The following is a 20,690-nucleotide window of genomic DNA, read 5'->3' on the forward strand; positions in this document are numbered from 1 at the left end:
AAGAGGGGCGTCTAGTAATTTAGCTTTGACATGATCAGGCAAGGCTTGTTCCTTGAGCCAGGCATGCCTACGTATGACTGAGCCTGTAACAGCAGCTCTACATGAGGCCTCTAGAGCATCAAAACCACATTGTAAGGTATGTTTACCCACTTGTTGTGCACTATGCATCAAATCCTGCAACTCCTTCAAGTCTGGTTGTTCAGGTTGTGACATTTTACTTTTCAATTGAGATAACAGAAACTGTTGGTATTTTAGCATATGAAACCGACAGTTTAAGGCCCTCATAGATAAGGTAGCCGAGGTATATACCTTTTTCCCCACCTTTCTAAGGATCTGGAATCTCTCTCGGAGGGCAATGGATTTTTGGCAATGGAGGCCTTAACTCCCTTGGGCCCCTGTGAGATGGTTTCTAGGTCAGCAGCATGGCTTTTGTATAGAAATTGGTGTGAGTCAGGAACCCTGTAGTACCTGTCAGGCTTAACTGGAGCTGGAGATAGAGAGTCCGGGTTAAGGCAGGCCTCCGAGTAATCATCATCTAGGATGTCCAAGACAGGAGGTATAGCCAGAGGCCTGTGCTGGGGTAACAAAAGAAATTCCCTGAGCTTTTTCTTGGAGTCTGAATAATCCTGGCCTTCCCAGTGGAAGTGTTTCCTTAAGGTATGCAAAGTTTCCCCAAATGAGTAATCCTCAGGGGGGGATACAGAAGGAATAGACTACTCTGCATCAGAGTCTTCAAAAGGGGAGTAAGACTGTTCCTGATCATCAGAGTGTTCTGAAATAATGGAGCCCTGATCAGAGGAGGGGGAATCTTCCTCCACTCTGGGCCTTTTGTCCGGAGGTGGCTGAGAACCTCTGATTAGAGTAATTAAATCCTCAGTATTTTAAGCATCTGCTTCTTAGGCATGGGGCCTGGAGATGGGCCCTGTGTAGCTGGTCTCTTAGGGTGCATGGTTGCTTTAGACTTGGTGAAAGCCTTGATGGAGAAAGAAGAGGAAGGTCTGAAGACACCTTGAGTGGAGGTGGACCTGTCCACATTCTGTGTTTCAACGCCAAGAGTGGCTTCGGTATCTGTAGTCGGGGTGTGGGCCGAGGAGCCTGCGACCTCGGGTACAGGAGACACCGCCAAAGATGTGCCGTCGGTAATCAGGGGCTGCGTAGGCGCCTCGCTGAGAACCGGACCACGTGTAGTCGGCTTTGGCGTGGTGTCGGTAGAGGCCGCAAACCTCGAGTGTCGGTCCTTGTCTTTGCGTTTTTTAGACAAGACCGGAGTCGGAGTATCCGACGACATAGTATAGTTAAATGCTTTCCCAAAAAAATGCTGGGCGAACTCCGCCCGACGCTTAATAGTGTGTTTGTTGAAAGTAGCACAAAAGCGACAGACCGAGACGTCGTGGTCTGGGCCTAAACAAGGTATACAGAGGGAATGGAAATCCTTATGCAGTATTTGCTTCCCACAAGAAATACAATTATTAACTTTGTCTGACATCGGTCTGAGGCAAGAAAAGTTTCCCCATCGGGGTACTTAGCTTTTAAGAAGACTTCGGTTTCCAAATTTTTCGTAATCTCAGCAGCTGGCCGACCGGCACTTGCGAACTGCTTCTGCTTCGAGCACCGCGCAGCAAGAAAGACTGAAGAAAATGGCGTCAGCTGGTTCTTTTATACCCCTGTCGCACTGACGTCAGGGAAGAAGCGACGACAACCAACGCCGGACCTAGACTTTGGAATTCGGCCAACCGAGGACCCGCCTGACGGCAGAAGAACCCATCTGTTATGACTGCAGCTGTATGCACGATGAACATCTGGTTGACGGACTGTAAAGCATACAGTCTATATTATATCATTAATATATAGAGGGACACTGAATAGACTGAAGATGTTACTGTAAACTAAACAGTTTTGTACGTATTAATGGTTTTATAAAACTCCTGATGTAGTCCGCATGTTACGTGATTAAAGTAATTTTGTATAATTTGCAGGATATTTTAAAAATGCAACATGGGAGGTGTTTTATCAGGGACTGCAATATAAGCTTGTGATATTAAACTATTTTTACCTAAGCTGCACTGTATTCTGGCTCTGTAGTGTAAAACATAAAGGCTACAAAGAAGCCAAGTATAATGATGCAATCTAGGACTGCAGGGGAGGGATGGGGTATAGGTGTGCTGATCACATTATATGTAGGATGAATAGATTTTTTTTATATACAGAAGTGATTGCACAGCCTAATTTAAGCTGTAGTCAAGTATTTATTCAATAAATAGGCTTGAAAAACAACAAGTGATGGCAAACACAAAAATGTTAGTTTTTTTCTTGCATTTTGTAACTAGATTTCCCGCAGTAGCTTCTCCTTTTAGATGAAGACAAAACTCTACAGATGCAGGAAATTAATCATGAGAGGGACAAACAGTGTGCTCTAAGTGATATATGCAATGCACCAAGTAATTCAACTTTTAAAGGGAAACTGGCAAACAGTTCAGTGAAAATAAATGACCTATGAAACTGCTGGAGAGTTACACAAGAAATTCCTTGCCCAGCAGTATTAGTATTTCAATGCATAAAATATTTATTTATTTACAGGAAGCTAGTGCACTTTTTCTCAAAGCTAAAAGTTACATTTACTGGAATCTTAAAAGTTATTTTTCACATCTAGAAGGGGATCAAAGATAAGATGAGAACAGAGAACAATCAGACTACGTGGGAACACAGGGTCTAACATGAACGCATGGTAAACCTTAACTTTAGAATAGATAATTCCTGTAGATGCAGCTGTCAGATTTGAGGCAAATACTTCTGTTTGGAGAAGTACACTTCCTTTCTGGAAAGTGAAGTTGTGTGTGTTAGCTGCGAAGTAAAGGTGTTTTAATATATTAAGTTTGTTGCTTCTTAAATGCACTTACAAAAGCAAAAATGTGACATATGTTTAAATAGAGATGAGAAGCAGCAACTATATATAAAAAATAAAATGGCTTGCCAATCAGTGTGGGCATCCAAGCTGCAAGCATTCAAAAGAAGTGTCATGTATAATATGCAAGAGTACAAGTTTTTTTTTTTTTTTTTTAACAGAATGGTTCTTTTGATGATATTAAAATGGAATGTAAATGGCCTTTCAGGTGCAGACAAAAAGCAAAGAGCAATGAATTATATTAAGAAGTCTAACATGCAAATAAAGCTAAATGAGAGGATTCTCTCAAATTCCCATGCTCAATTGCATCCAAAGAAAGGATTTTAGGATCAACATAGCAAACACCAGGCACAAAGGAAAGTAATATTACTGATTCTGAGATGTGATCCTACAGAGAAAGAAGAAAAATAGACAACAATGGTAGATTTGTGCTAGTAAGAAGTTTATTGGCAGGAGAAGAGGATCACACTAGCATGTACTTGTATTCCACCTAAAAATGACTGCAGTAGAGCTTAGGAGATTTTATGGGGGAAAATAAGCTGTCAGCATGGAATATCTGATATGAGTAGGGACTGGAACCCAATTTCCAAATGATAGGATATATCTGGGGACCTAAAAGAGAAACATAACAAAACAGGACAGACTTCTGTAGATGAAAATATTTTGTATGGAAGATGCACATTCAGCACCAGGAATTTAGACAGAATTTACATATTATTAACTGGATAGATAATTTTATTTCACAACAGCATATGCATTTAATTGAAAGCTTGGAGACTCAACTAATAAGTAAAGCATACCATGCATCAGTAAAACTTCACTAAAATAAAGACATGGACTACAGCAGAGTTTGCCACCCAGTGAACATTGCCTCTAGATGACTGCCACTGCTGAAGTAAATGAACATTGCCTCTAGATGACTGCCACTGCTGAAGTAACACCCCAACCCCAACCACAAGGTGCACACATAGGAAAAAGGAGTTGTAGATAGAGTGAGCTATTACTTTTTTCTTTTTCCCTTACCTACTAAAAAAATTAAAGACCTTAAGGCATGATTAGTCACTACTACTAGAGTTTTACCACATGTGTTGCTCCCCTTAAATTATTTATGGTAAGATCCTAGTTATTCTCACTGGTTCATCGGAGGTTAGTAGGCCAATGACCACAAGGGCCTTTTAAACCTAGCCAAGCATCCAAAATCTCTGACAAGTTCTGATACCCTTGACAAGGAGGGTTTGGGAGATGAAACATTTACAAGCAGAGGCCTGGGAAATTAACCATTTACAGGTTGCCTGTATCCATTAGAGACATAGGTGCCAAACCAGGGATGACTTTCCTGTTCCCCCATCCAATTGTCCAAGCTGCACTTGAACTGGGTTAGGGAGGAACTCTACTTCACATGGATGGGATGCCTGCTCCATAGATGGGGTAGTCTCTGGGATACAGAGGGGTAAAATTGGAGCTGAATTTATCACCCAGTTTGTTTCCTCTATCTTCTGGCTTTTCTCTTTTTTAATTTCTCCAAGTCTTTTGGGTTTCTAATACCATGATGGGAACGGACTCCATTCCCAAGTCAAAGTACGATTAAGTTCATGAAATTAGTATTGTTTCAATCTTTGATGTCAGCCAGAAGTGCTCTTCGCAGCATCTGCAATGTGCCCAGTAATGACTCCTCCTGTAATTTGTACAGAGTTGCATATATTGTTAACATAGCTAAATGTAACTGTAGATTCTTTTTTTTTTTATAAGAACCATTACTCCAACTACTACTAGAACTGTTTGTGTATCTTTCTTCCACATTACTCTCGTTTCTGTCTGCAAATCCTGATATTTTATAACTTTGTGGCTCTCTGTACGCAAGACACTGTAGTCATTGGGCGTAGCAATTTCAATGATCAATGCTCCTTCTGTCTTCTTTTCATGGACCACTATATCTGGTTTTTTCGCATCTGTCTTTTGAACTGTTGGTAATGGGTGACCCACGTGATGGAAACTTCATTTTCTATGATGCTTTGTGGCTCATGTTTCTAGTGTTTTTCAGCCACTTAAGTATTAGAATGTTTGCACAATCCCCAGTGCAAAAATCTTGCCACACTATTATGCCTTTCAGCAGACAATCCTCCTGCCATTAGTATATCACAATCAGCAACAAGGTATGCATCTGTTTCCAATTCTGTTTTACAAAACCTACATTTGTCCATTTCTCCCACATGTTCAATGGATTGTGTAAACCAAGTGTACATAGTTCACTATCTTGGGCCGCCAATATTAACCTTTCTTTTGGTTCAAATTTGCCTCTCCTTAACCATTCCTGCGTTCGATCCTGATCAACATGAGGTTCTTCCAGTTTTCTGTACTGCAACTATATTTATGCATTTTCCACATTTCTTGTCTTCTCATCTGATACCTCACCTTATATTCTTTTGTTTTCTGGCACATTCAGTAGCTGCCTGATTTTTATCTACTTCTGGTTGGATTACCATAGGGGTAATTTATAATTACTGATATCATGGGTAAGGCCAAAATGAAATGGGATAGTTTAATTTGAGCACAAAAAAGGGGAACTGTCTAGGCTTAAATTGGCTCGAAAGGGCAGCTGGCCTAGTACTTACCTATGAACTTGTGAGTTATCGAGGAAAATAGAAATGCCTTTAGAAATGAAACTAATGATGGGGATAAAATGAAAACGGAATTAAAAATGTGGTAGAACCAAGAGAAAAGCAGATAAGGGAAATAAATTAGAGGGTTTGATAAAGGTGAAGTACTGCAGAAGTAGCTGCAGACTACTAAAAGAAAAAAAAAATAGAGGAGTATTTTGAAAATATGCACGAGTTTAAAAATACTGTTGCTGCTAAGAAACTATTTTCGATAACCATGAAGTATAAAATCTTAGGCAACATTAAAAAGAAAGAGTTGGAGCCAAACTGCCCATGACAAGAAAAATAATCAGAAAACCTGTGGAGGCAATATAGAGATTTGGGGAATTTTATGAAAATCTGTATAAAGCAGAGTAACAGTAATACAATAAAAGGAACAAATGGAAATATTTATGGAAGACTTATTTATGCCAAGGTGAGAGGAAAAAAGCCTTAACAATTAATAGCTTGGGTATAAGTTAACTAACAGGGGGAATCTCTAGGAGAAAAAATTATTCCTGTGAAAGTTAGGGAGTCAAGCACAATTAAGATCTGGAAGGCTTTGTTTAAAATGTTTTAAAAGTTTTAGCATCTTGGAAGAACATTGTGATGGTTGTATTACCCAAACAAGAGTAATACCATTCAGATCAGACTTCTTATAAACCAATTTCAAATTTAAAACCGTGATAATAAAATGTTTATGTCTATACTAGCTGAAAGAATGGCAAAGATGATACCAAAGTTTCTCCTTTTTTCTGGGCCCTTTTCCTTGCATCTTTCTTTCAGCACTGCTACCCAGTGCCCTACATCCACACCAGGTATCATGCCAACTCCTAACCCCACACATCCAAGACTTGTTTACTCAATAAATCCGTCAGGGGTGGCCATGCAACCCAAGTATCTTACTGGTCTCTTATGTCCACATTTGTTGGGGATATTTTTTGGTTATGTCCTACTCATTCTCTCCTCCCTTCATGTGATAAGATAGTGGAGTCCAGTGGGAACACTGTACTGCATTGCCCTACCTCTGCAGCAGCTCAGCCATGTCTACCCCTTCCTTTTCCTTGGACCATGCCTCCTACCAAGCATGTACCTCACAAGACATCTGCAGCAGCTGGAAAGGCCACATTAGTACCTCACAAAGAGGATTACTGGACTCAAACAAATGCCCTACACTGACCGCCTCAAAAAACTCTAGTAGCATATTGCCTACTCCGAGGTGATCTCTGCCTAACATATAAAGCTATGTCAAACCCAGAGCTGTTGGACATGCTACACCTAAAGAAATCCCAATCCCTCTGAGCTACACGCTCTAGGGACCTAAACCTTGTCACCACAATAAACAGGACATGCTGGAGGGATAGATTCCAGTCCCAGAGACTTCCCATACTCCGGAACAGGCTACTCATCTATATCAAGCAAAGTTCTTCATTAACACTCTTCAAGAAAAATCTTGATGAGCGGATGGGAAATAGGAACCCCGGGGATCACTTCTGTCTCTACTCAACAGTGGCACAGGAAAATAACTTTCTTGGGTGGCGTAAGCCAGGGAACCTTGTTGGCTAGGCTTACGTAGGCCCTTGGGCAGATAGCCTTGTACCTACTTATGAACATCCCCAGCCTCCACCTGGGATTGTTGCAGAAGACTATCAGGTCACCACTTTCCCCTTGGGATAACAACTTCCATACCTCCTTGTCACTCCTTCAGTCATCTGAGCTAATCATCAAACCCAGGCCACAGTCAAGACTTTAAACCCTCTACTCCACCCAAGTGGCACCGAAAGAGGATACCAAAGTTGATTTACAGGGATCAATATGGTGTTGTGGAAGAGAGGCAAACATCTGACAACTTTTATCAGAACAATGATGATACAGAGGAAAAAAATGTAAGAAAATTCCACCGCTGTTTGTAAGTCTTGATGTAAAGAAGCATTTAGTAGAGACAGCTGGGATTTTATGTGCAGGGCAATGAGATTCCCTGGTTCGATTCTTGGTAGGGGTGCCTTCTGTGCAGAGTCTGCATGTCCTCCCTGTGGTCGTGTGGGTTTCCTTCCACATCCCAAAGACATGCAGAAGGTGGATTGGACACTCTAAATTGGCTCTACGTGTGAGTATGTGCGTGTGCCTTCTGTGGAAGGTTGGGTGCCGGGCTGGCAACTCAACACTGTAAAACTCCACTGCCAATCACGAGCGGACAGATGATCTGCTGTGGCGACCCTTAACTGGGAAAAGCCCAAAAAAGAAGAATGGTAGCAGTTGTGCTCCCTGACTGAATAACAGGATTAATAAGGAGGATACATGAGAGGCCAAAGGCAAGAATTAAAGGGAGAGTTTCAAGATTCCCTGTAGATCTCCAGGTTTTGATTAAGCTGGTAGGTCAGGTGATCCTATTGTTTACATTCAGACAGTTTTTAGTGTGATGGCTCAGGTTTCAGTACCTTGGGGGGAGTAATTTAATACTTTAGGAAATCCTAACGGTTTCCTCTGTGTGCTCTTTTTATTTACAGTTCCATGCTGATAGCAAAACCATATCACTACACTTTGAAATGTAGGGAAGAAGTGCTTATATGAGCTACTTTTTTTTTTTTTTTTGCATCTTTCACTTTGGAGGCAGACACAGGTCTGATTTTTTTTTTAATATTTTCTGCAGCACATTTGTTTGGATGTACACCCAATGGAAAAATATGTAATGGATTTTACTGCTCACTGATGTGCTATTACATAATGTCCTACTGCTGTTTGTTATATGAGAAAAGAGCACCACAACTATGTCCCTAGATGAGCAGTATAGGATGCATTACTGTTGGTGGAGGAGGACTAATCAGAATGCGACAGAAAAAAAGGTGCACTGTTACATTATATGCACTCAATGGCTAAGTCAGCTTTCAATACTAGACATGTGGAAAAGACAGACTACTGTTTCACATTGCTAAAGAATTATCCCTGGTCCTAACAGGCAAACAGTGCTTCAGGAAGGTCATCTGCAAAGGGTCTATATCAGGTAACAAAGTTGTTTTCAGCGAACGCTCACATGAGCGAAAATCCTGGAAAGTGAAAGGGTGTTTGTGGGGTCATGGTACAGTGAGGAGTGGGATGTTTGCCCTTTCCTCACAGTAGTGCGATCTCGGAGTTGGAATATATAGTTAGCGGGGGGGGGCACAGCCCCCCACAATAAGGAGTTCGATGTCCAGCATTTTTGCTCATGTGAGCACTTGGTGAAAACAACTTTCGTTTTTTTAATACAGACCCAAACTGTAAATCTGTTCAGCATGGGTACCACCCAGAAAGAATTTTAGTGAGCTTATTCAAGAATGCTGTAAAATCTGAACTCTCCTAAATCGGTGTTAATATACAGACACAGTATTTTTTTTTCTTTTCTGCTTGTTTACGTAGCTTACCACATTGCATTACAAATCATATGCAACCTAAAAGCTCACTGTGCCATCACTACAAAGTTTCAGAAAGTGGATGAAATGCATTCCTCCCAACAAACACCATACCGAAAGGAATCAGGGTTTGCAATAAACATAAAAGGTTGTTTTATAATCCCAACTCACGTCATTGAAAAACAACATACCAAACATAAACGAAGGGTACCTGCAAGCTGTTGAAAAGTGATATTAAAAAAAAAGTGAAATAATAACCTGACAAAAAAACAAAGAAAGACCATTAAAGCACCTTGCCAGTTCTGCTGCACCCCATATGGGGACTGTTCCACCCAGTCCTTCTACTTGAAGTCTGAACTCTCACAACTTTGTACCAAGTGAATTACAGAGTTTATAGTAATAAGTGCTTGTCCCAAAAACTATGCAGAGTTGGAAGGGGAATCTTAAAATAGTATGGGGGAAGGGTAGTCTTTTACCTCTAGGTTAATGTTCTATTGTACTAGTTATTTGTACTGCTCAAGTGCCAACTCCTTAACATACTTTGCCTTTATGAATAACTCCCCTGTTGCTCAAATGATTCTGTAAAAGTTGTCTTACATGTTGTGGGTGGCTGCACCCCACAAATCCCTCTAGCTAATATGAATATCCTCCAGGGTTGCACCATTGGTGGGGAAGGGAACCAAGTTATGAGATTCTACTACTATGCTGCCTGTGCCCTTTGTTGCCAAAAGTAACCATTGCTACTACTGTTTCTGTTTTATGGTTGTGTTAGTTTTCATGTACTTACTGCAATGTATGAATAAGAGAATTTTTTCAGAGATGCAAAGGAATTCCTCACATAGGACAATGTGGATAAAATGACAACATTCTTTGGTCAGATGACTGCAAGAGACAGTTGGCATATGCTACATGGTCTTTGGTCAAGTAGCCAACTGTACCATATAGACATATTGGGAGCTGAGAATGTCAAATGATGGATGTCCTGGCAGCCCTATCAGGCCTAAAAAGAATAACTTAAATCCAAAGAGAATAAAAATGGGGGTTAGCACTGGACTTACAACTGGCTTATTATGGCAGTTCAGCCTCATGTTAAAAGGTTCACAAGTATATAGGCTAACTACTACCAGGGCCTTAATAAGCCTAGCCATGCAACACAAAGCAATTGTGTCCGTGTATCATGGACATTTATTAGGAGAGGTATGTTAGTTGGGAAGTTTTTAGATATTATGTGAATGATATGTTAGTTTGGGTGTTACTGACTGTCTCTGTGCATCAGAGATATGGGGGCCAGACCCTATTTGCTATCAACTAGTGGTGATATATAATCAAGTACTGGTCCATTATAATATGTTAGCATCTATGACTATATAGAGAGATTATGATGCATTTCTTCAGATGATCCTAAGATCTTCAAGTAGAATGCAGCACAGACAGAACAAGCATGAAGCAGAATGGTGGAACATGGAAATCTGTGATATAAAATCATGGTCACAGTCAAAGAAAACTGGTACAATACACCCAGTGCACAAAGTATACGTGCTGGTGGTAATGATGGGGCAGATACAATGATACTGGAAAATACTTAATGTTTTACTCAAACATAAGCTAACCTGAGACTAATATATTTCAACTAAACGATAAAGCTATAAGGTTTCCTATGCAGTGCAAGTATAACTAGAGTATGGCTGCTTATGAAATGAAACTATAAGTACAGTAAAACAATACAAAACAATATACTTTGACGATAGATAATGAATAAATGGTCATGCATATTGGTTCAATTCCAAAGCTGCCACTATGGTCAAGTTCATACACAGCCAGCATTTTTAAAACCAACCTCTCATATTTGCTACCCAGTTTTCAATCAAACACCTCTTTCACAGGTGACACTGCTTCTGCATTAGGATGTTACACACACCCATCACGGTTTAGGAGTGATGGCATTTGCGTTATTCCTGGTGACAGTACCCTGCACAATAAAACAGCACATATTTTTTCTTTATGGTAGTACTGTAGTCATAGCTTTGCGACAATGCAACAGTTATACAGGTTATACTCTGGTGGTCTGTGGATGCATTGTTTTTATGCTGGCTGTGCACTTCTAGTAAGGCAGAACAATCTACTGCATATTCATAAACTAATTAGAGGGAAGAAATAGAGAGTACTCCGCATGGCTTGAATAAATGTCTGTAGAGAAAGACAACTTCTTAGTTTCTTTTCGTAATGCCTGCTCTGTATACCCTATCATTTTACCAGCCTGCCCTGTATACCCTATCATTTTAGCAGCCTTTATCACATAATGGATACCCAACTTCAGTGGTGGACTCAAACAGGGAAAACATGGTATACACTTGTACTTGTCAAAAATATTTTTTAGTCTTTCACATTGATTCATGTAGTCTTAGCATCTATGGCAGAGCTACAGACTCTGTAAATACTGTGATTTTATACACGCTACATCAAAATACCCTGTCTGACTAGTGTGGCCATCTTCTCTATTATTTATTAAAATTCATTTACTGGGAAAGTCCAACTATGCCAAAATGTAGTGAATACCAACCTGGACCAAAGCACTAAAGGCAGAGGCATGTCCATATTCATTAAGGCTATCCACACCTCCAGGCTAGTTGCTCAGCATAATGCATCTGAGGTTATCCAAGTGCAACTAACTCTGGGCAAGACTGCAATGCAAATTGTAGCTTGCTACAGATCCCCCACCATGCCCCAGGATTCCCACTCCTCATTTCTTGATACACTGGAAAATATTAGGGTACAACCTAACACCCTAATAATGGGCAATTTCAACTACCCCACCATTAACTGGGAAAACTACTCATGTACCAACTCTTGTGCTCAATGACTTCTGGAATTCATAAATTCCAATGCCTTGGATCAACTTATCCACACTCCCACCAGGGGCAGCAATATCCTAGGTCTGTTTATTACTAACATGGGCAACCGGTGTTCAACACCAGAGGTCAATTCCTCTTTCGTCAGATCAGACCACAAGCTAATCACCCTAGACATCCACATCCCACCCCCACCCCCCATTAGGGAAACCACTGTAAAAAATTTCTCCAAAGCCAACTTCACGCTTCTTTAGACAGAAGTGGCAAACTTCACGACACCCATGCTGACGGAAAATAGAGATACGACTGCTGAATCCTATACAATTGTACTTTATAAGCACTTACACGAGTGCATGGATCGTGCAATCCCTAACGGAACAAAGATGCTATCCTCCAAAAAAAGAAAGCCAATCTGGTGGTCCCCTGCTATAAACAAACTCTACAACAGAAGAAAGAAACTGTTGCAAAAAAGAGTAAAATCCCATGATTGGAGGAACTCCGTGGTCAGCCTCAGTAAGAAGCTGAGATCCCTCATAAAATCCTCCAAAGCTAGTTACGAAAACAAAAATGGCCACTGATTCTAAAGACAACCACAAAGCATTTTATAGCTATGTCAAAAATCTCAATGGCAGCACTCATATCTGCTCTGAGTTACAGCACAATGGCACTAAATATACAGAACCAATGGATATTGCTAACATTTTGCTAGATAGGTTCAATGCTAACTTTACCCCTCTCTCATCCCCTAAAGGGCCCATCTCTATACCGGAAGAATGCAAAGTACCTGTAATCACGGCTGAACAGGTAAAAAACACACTCTCCAAAGCCACATCCCAGGCTGCGTTCTACATGAACTACAGAATGAACTGGCATCCCACCTAAGTACCATGTTCAATCATAGCCTCACCTCAGATTTTGTGCCCAATGAATGGCGCACAGCAACGGTTATCCCACTCTGCAAAGGTAGAGCCACCACGGACCCCGGTAACTACCGCCCCATTAGCCTGATGAGCCTGGTCTGCAAGGCTATGGAGCGTATCATCATGGAACTTATAAACAATGACATTGGTAATCTCCAAACCCTGGACCCTACCCAGCTCAGGTTTGTAAAAGGCAGATCATGTCTCCTAAACCTGATAGACTTCTTTGAAACAGTCACCAAAGCCGTAAATGAGGGTAAGGTGGTTAACACAGCCTATCTAGATCTCGCCAAGGCTTTCGACACCATCCCCCACTCTGGAATTATAGACAAACTCACTAAACTAGATATAAATCCCTATGGTCCACAATGATTCTTAACCTGGAGTGAATTTATGGGTTATCCATCCATTTCTACACATTACATCAGAATACAGTAAAAGAAGTACTCTGCTTTATGTGAAGAGGAACAGGATTCTACTGAAATGGTACTTTATATGATACATGCCTATCATTCCAACAAGTTCTGAAAATCTTGCAAAAGTCATTGCGACCCCTTGAGTGGGTATTTCTGATGATACACAATTCGGAAAAGTCCAGTGGCAAGTCCAACAGAACAGGGTCTGTTGAAGCTCTACATGCAAGGCAGAGGTCACATGTGAATACCCTGTAGGACACCAAGAAGAAAGACAAGGCTTTGAGATGGCCTGTGCAGTTTTTAGGATTTAAGCCCTCTACTATTTTAGTGAGGAAACATTGTGCTTATTCCAGCTGTGCAAGTGTTTGGACAGGTATATACTAAAAGGGACCCTATACTCAATGATCAGCCTAGTAAGTGCCGAGTACAGCAGAAAAATTATGTCTCTGGATCCAAACACCATACTTTTTAATATAAGCTTGCTATGAAAGGACTTCCTTACAATAGTGGACACTGTGATCAAAGGACAGTTCATTGTCAACATCAGTTCCCAGATATCTTATCATGGGAACAGTTTTTATGGGGGTGCTGCAATGCTACAGTTAAGAGTCAAGCTTGCCAAAGGATATAATTATACATTTCTTGGCATTTAGTTTCAATCTATGATTTTGGCACAAGCTATTTCGTCAGAATAAGCAATCTTGTAGAATCATTGTGCCCTCCAAGAAGTCTATCGTGGCACTGTCTGAAGTCATCTGCAAGCTTATTCAGCCACAATCCCTTAACATTACCCATCACCTCAGAGACGTAAATGCAAAAGTGGCCCAAGGACTGAAACCTGAGGCATTCCTCTAGTGACAGGTCTTTTGGAGAAGTCAGAGCTGCCCACACTTTCTTCCTCTGTTCTATTTGTGAGCTAATTTGCTATCCAGAGAGTTACATATGGGTTAACCTTTAATAGGAAGTGTGTATTAATGATCTGTGAATGTGGAATGGTGTGTAGATAGGCAATATGGACTGATTTACCCTTGCCATTTTCAAAGAAGTCAACCAGGTTAAGTAGGCAGCACCTTGATAAATCTGAACTGGGTAGGCCCAAGAGTCTGTTGGTCATCTATACCCCTTTTGTGAGGCTAAAGTTGAATAGCCTCTGTAAAGGGTTTACAATATTGTGTTCAAGGCTTGCTAATAGGCACCCTGATGTGTCATCCAGCCATTAGATGAAGTTTTGTTTGCCTTAGATACTTGCCTTGAGAACTTGCTCTTGATAGATTTGAGGTGGGGAGGTAGATGTGGTTATTTGATCTGAGAATATTGGAGGAGAAAGGGATGGTTGAAGGTGGAAAATGAATTTGTCGGCCAGTAGACTGGCTATGTCCTCTAGGTCCGAGAAAGCAATATCATTTACAATTTGCTCTACACAGTGATTGGTATTGTTGTCAAGACTTTTAAAACAGTTAAAGAAGGCCTTGTGGTTTTTACCTCATATCTGGCTTTGGTCGATTTGTTTAGGATATGAAACTCAGTGTTTAGTTTAGCAACAGCATTTTGGCTTCTTGAGATATTAGATTTATTTTTTTGTGTGCAATGATTTTTTTCTTTTAATATAAAGCCTGTTTATATTAGGGTTCCATCACAAGAGTTTGCTCTTGAATTTTGCATTGCTCTTTTTTCTGAAGGAGACATGGATCTATGCAACTATTTGCATATATATAGAACGTGGTAGTAAAGTATTCTGCCAAGTAATGGTGTCATTGAGGTAAAAGGGGCTAACAAAACTATGCCACCTTGCAACCTGCATGTCATTCACCAAACTAAAGAAATATGATTAGCCTTATGAATGTAAAAAAAAGAAAAACACTCCGTCTAACTGCTGGTTCCAGGCAAACACAGCACACAAGAAGTAAAACCAAACCAGCAACATTGAAGGATAAAATTTTAATGGTACACTCAAACAACAAAGCTTTCGGGTACAAACACCCTTCCTCAGTGCGTAATAACACTGAATAAGGGTGTTTGTACCCGAAAGCTTTGTGTTTGAGTGTACCATTAAAAGTTTATCCTTTGATGCTGCTGGTTTGGCTTTTCTTCTTGTAGCCTTATGAATGTTCCAACCACAGTAAATTTATGGTAATCTACAAATGGAACATTACCTCCCCAGTGCAAACCAATGAAATAACAGCCACCTCTTAGAAATGATTAAATAAGCATCTGAAAGCATCAGCTAAGTCCAATCAGTTTTCTCACCATCTACCAGTGCTTTACCCTAAACAGGAAACCTACTAACAAAGCAAATAAACATATTTTGAGCCTGGAAGAAACATTAGAATATGTGGTTAAAACAGCACCAGACTAAGTCAACAAAGCCTTACCACAGTGTAAGGGTTTAAGTTAAATAACAATCAAACAAATCTTGCACAGACCCATACCTCCTGACATGAAGAAATGAAAAAAAATAATGTATCTTCTTCTTCCCCTATATTTTTATTCAATTAAACAGTATGAGCAGCAATATAAAAACAAAACCATATATCTCATTTGCATAACATGTGACATTACATCACTACACATTCAGTTGAAGTCAGCACAGATCAGTAGGGGGAAAAAGCTAGCTCACTACAAGGGGGTGAAGGATGACAAGGAATTTACTCATTCCTAGTGTGTGTTTTTAAAGCTCAAGCTATATCATTCTGATTTACCCTAACCAGTCGAGTAAATCCCACTGGAATACCTACTCCTAGCATGGACCTTTACTTAAACACCATTACTAAATCAGTATGGTTTAAAAATTGTCTGGGATGTGATATGCTGCAGAAAGTTTACAAAAAGACTGTTACAAGTAAATACAGAAAAGAAGATCGAGCCTGTAGAAGGGTCAAGTGATCCAAAATTAACTTAGTCACTATACTTAACTATGGCCAGTATGGTGCTTAAATGATCCAAAAGCAGTGCATAGCAATGGTATCCAATGCTCAGCCTATAATACTCTCAAATGTATTGGCTTATGTAAAACAAAGCTTAACAAGAAATTGTACAACACCCATTGTGCTAGGAAGGGGGAAAAAAAACATTACTTACCGAACCCAGAAAATCCCATCAGAGAGCTAATGTCAGCATTATTCTTCATGGAGTCAGGAGCTTTAAATGAAAAAAAGTATGAATAAATAAATGACTGCTAATGACATATACCACAGTATCTAATTCATCAAATATGCATTATTTCTCAGTTCAGAAATCCAGGCTTCTTATTTGCCTTCTCTCTCTACATAAATTAAGAAGGTTCCTGGTTTGTGTCCACATCCCACCCCATCTAAATTATATAATCTAGTGATTTGAAGTAGGCCATCTAACCACATTGCCAAAGGCCTAGTTTTAGAAACAGGAATGAGCAGTCAGACCCACTTCTCTCCAAGCAGAAGGCTGTGGAAGTTTCTGCTGCTACAGTTATCCAAAGGGACGTGGGGGAAGTTGCAACGGCAACTAGCTTCACAGATAGATTATACCAAGCAAAGGGAGTAGAAATTGTGCACAATCAGGGGGTTTTCTAGCTAGCTGTAGAAGTGCTATCTCTGCTACAGAAGAATGTTACATATAGGGCATATAACTAAATCCAGACCTTTACATATAGGGCATATCACTAAATACAGACATTTACTTATATATTCAACTGCTAATAACCTAGCTACAGTGATTACACAGAAATTCCAGAAAATACAGTTTGTAATCTAGATTTCAAGGAGTTTAGAGTGCAACTACTGTTTGTTATTAAATGTCTTGACATCACAATGTCAGAGTGGAGGAAATAGCTGCTATAACTAAAAAAATACATATGCAGAACTGAAGAAATATATTTGCTTTCAAGTATTTCTGTGTTTGATACCACAGTAGTACTATTCCTTGTGGAAAAGTAAGGCTCAGTTGCATTGTCATGTTCCACAAAGACATCTCTCTGAAAACTGGAAGCCTTGGATCAAGAAATAACTCCTTGATCTAAGTACACAGATGACAAACCTGAAGACTTTCAATATGCTCTCTTTCCAAATGCTGCTGCGAAAGGTGACAAAAATGGTATTTAAATGAAAAACTACATGCATACCATAACGGCAGATTTGCATGATCCACATCCACCTTGTTCCTAGGCAACTCAGTGAAACTTTTCCAGGCTCTAACGCCTGCTCTCTACTCATAATGCTCAGTGATCCTCGCCGTTTCTTTAGATCGCTACTGTGCCTCTTGAAAGCAAAGCACATACACAAAGGGGAGAAAAGGAACCGTTAACATAAAGCAAGACCTCAAAACCCGCTACACCACAGGTCCAGGGAAGGAGGGTGGGTATACTGAAGGACATGGACAAGAATCATGTGGCTCTATTGTTATGGCAAGTACATAATGTATGTGCCTTACATGATCCAGTTTATTTTCTTCAAATCAGCAGGAAGTACCAAGTTCATCCTCCTGGGTGGCATCATGAAAATGTACTTTGTATTATTGTGGTCATGAAGGAAGATCAAGACCTCGATATCAAGCCCAGCTTATGGTGTCTTGCAAAAGTATGTGCAGCAGCCCAGGTTTCAGCTATACAGATATTATCTATGGATGTGCTTCTGAGAAATGCCCGAGAGACACAGATTTGGTCAAATATGCTGTAGAATGGACATGTATTTATCTTCTGAATAACAAAACTTCATGAACTCCAAAAGCTAAATGGACTCAGTGACTTTGGACACTATGGAACCAAACGTGTTAATGTCATGTGATACAAGCAGTTGAGCTTTCTTGATGGATTTAGTCCCAATGTAAAATCTCAACTGCCTGTGAATATTCACAATGTAAAAAGTATTCTCTTCAGTTAGCATATTTGGGGGGGGGGGGTACATTTACAAGTGTCTTGATGGCTATTTGTTTTTAATCTTTATTAAATGATCACTTAAGGTATCGCTTACATTAAAGGAAATCAAACCATATCAACATTTTTTCTTCGTTTACATACATGGTTTGCTGTGATTACAAAGGACTAAAGCAACTGGAGAACAGACTCTCATGCAGAAATTAGCAATTACAAATTAGGATGGCTAGGGACCAATTATCTAGGTAAGAAAATACCTAGATACGTTGCAGCCTCAGGCTCACCACACCACACGATATGGATTTGGTCAACATCCTGGGGGGGGGTTAAGGGAAAGTCAGACTTGGATGCCTAAATCTTTATGAATCACAGAAATATCCAAGATTCCTTTCCTGTGCATGTGGAGACAGGCATCCTGGTGGTCCAAACAGCATATACAATCAATTTCAGATAGATACAGAAGGATCAAATGCACTGCAATCTAGAAAGTTTCTTCTAGTATAAACTCAGAGGCCACTGAGATACAGAGTCTGCATGGGGTCCTCATTTTTTGGGAACTAAAAAAAATCTACACTGACATCTAAATATTCTGTAGTGTAATGGGTTCTTCTGGATAGCTCTTTTCTGGCTGCACTCTTCTGCTGACTGGGTAGGACATCAAGCATTGGTTAAAAAAAAAAAAAAAAAAAAAAAAAAAAAAGAGCTAGGCTGACTTGAGGAATGGCATGGTATGCTAAGGTCTGACTTTTTGTTACAAGTGTCTAGATCCATCAATTCTGTTTTAACGGTTACCCAACACAGGGGGGGTTGACAGTCAAATCTAACTGCTAAGGCACACACACACACACAAGTGCTTGCTGTTGTCCAGTTGAAAAGTGGCCAGTGCTAATCCTGCTGATTTTCTCCATCCTTCTGGTGGAGTCCATTCTGTAAGTTCCCATAGCCACACTGATTCCTTCCAGAGCACTGGTTTCCAGACAGCTGTTTGGCCACACCAGTAGCACAGATGATGTGGACTCCACTATACCTTAGAAAACAAGCATTGTGAAGTAGTTTCCCCCCCATAGCTGTCTGGTAATCCTGGTTTTAAGTTGGTTTGGTTTAATTACATGTGGTGTAGCTGTAATTTGATTCTACAACACCAGAAGTGGAGAATACAAACTTAAGATAGCTACATTTTGTTGTCAAGTATTGGAATAAATTTAATCATTAGTTTTACTTCATCGTATTTCTTATTGGGACATGTTTCCTTCATTTGGGATTTTTTGTATATCTGTAAGGTGACGTTCGCTTTTCGGTGTTTTGTGACTACATTTTGTAACATTTAGTATTATGATCGTTAGCCTGTGCTGTAGTGTCTAAATTTGAGTGTGTCGTTTTTTGCTTCTAAAATTTTTCATTATGTTGACAACAGTGCCTAATAAAGCTATTTTTTTTTTAAAGATAGCATGTTTATCAGGGATCATACTAGAAGATGTTTTGTTGTAGAAGATGAGGAAACACTAGATTCAATGTTTTATAAAAGTTTATTACTATAATACAAAACAAAACTGGATTGTGTTTATAGACAAGTAAACTTTTTGTACTATGCAGTAAATAAACGTGAATTTCTGTAAAATGATGTCAATAATACCAATTAAAAAAAAAAAAAAAAAACTCAAATCTAAGGACAATAATGCACCCAACACAACATAGAATGTAAAAATACAGATTAAAAAAAAAAAGAAAAACTTCTCCTGCCAACAGAGAACAGTTTCCCTGTAGCAAGCGCCTCTTAAAAACTATAATGAAAAGAATGAAATAAATGCATTCCGCATTATATATGTGAAAAGGCTTAACTATAACCTACCCATCCCTACTCTGCCATTGCACCCAATTCAAAAGAATACAGAGGGGGGAAAAAACAAAAACAAAAAATCAATCCACAGCTGATAAACTGAAGGCTGCAACTTAGGAATACAGAAGCAGGTATGAAGTTACTTGAAGGCATTAACTGTTGCACTTAGTAGCAGAAGATTCATGGAGCAAATTATATAAAAATAGGTACAATTTGTGAAAATAATACATGGAGAATAATGTTCAGGAGTAGGAGTGTGGTTTTAAGGGAAGGCAGGAACTGAGCAATTTATGTAATGCTAGACTGAAGGATAACTGGCAAAAAGAACATATGTATAATGCAAGAAACTGAAAAAAAAATGTTTTCTAGGGTTTTTCTTTTCTGTACGTTATGTGTACCTATGTTATTGTCGGCAAAGCAAAAATTTAGTAATACATGTGTGAAGATATGTGAAGGCTGCCAGCCTAGATCGATATAATTTTGTAGATAAATATGAATATAATCCACAGGTTTGATTGTGTTGCATTGAGAAGATTTGTCTTGTGTTTTTATTTATTATTAAATATTTTTAAACCTTTCAACCATGGTTGTTTTGTGTAGAGATAATTTAACCTCTAGAGTACATTGCATGTATAAAGTGATACTGTACAAAGCCACTCCAAATAAGCCTTGCTGTTCGTCACACTTACTAATTGGATAATAATATTGCACAGTAATAATGGGACACCCTTTGGTAAGTGCCTTTTTTATAGCCAATGAGTAGTTGGTTGCGGTCATTACTACCTTATAGCCTGGCAGGAGGAAGCATAGTTGGAGAACCTGTGCCAGACTTCCCAGGAGTGTCTGTGTGTTTCTATATAAACCAAATCTCAAAGTGTGTGTCAGCTACTTTGGCAAG

The 20,690-nt window shown here is 39.6% G+C and overlaps 1 protein-coding gene across 1 annotated transcript in view; it reads right to left on the bottom strand.

The window, feature by feature from the left end:
- The window catches only part of WDR70 (WD repeat domain 70), a 2,546,720-nt gene that overhangs the window by 2,405,926 nt on the left and 120,104 nt on the right, over positions 1–20,690 (bottom strand). The window contains exon 2 of the mRNA XM_044069907.1: positions 16,188–16,247. Within this exon, the coding sequence (XP_043925842.1) occupies positions 16,188–16,247 (60 nt within the window). The remainder of the gene's footprint in view (positions 1–16,187; positions 16,248–20,690) is intronic.

The sequence above is a fragment of the Protopterus annectens genome, chromosome 1.part0, assembly GCF_019279795.1.
Source record: "Protopterus annectens isolate FY-2018-M chromosome 1.part0, PAN1.0, whole genome shotgun sequence".
Taxonomy (NCBI): domain Eukaryota; kingdom Metazoa; phylum Chordata; order Ceratodontiformes; family Protopteridae; genus Protopterus; species Protopterus annectens.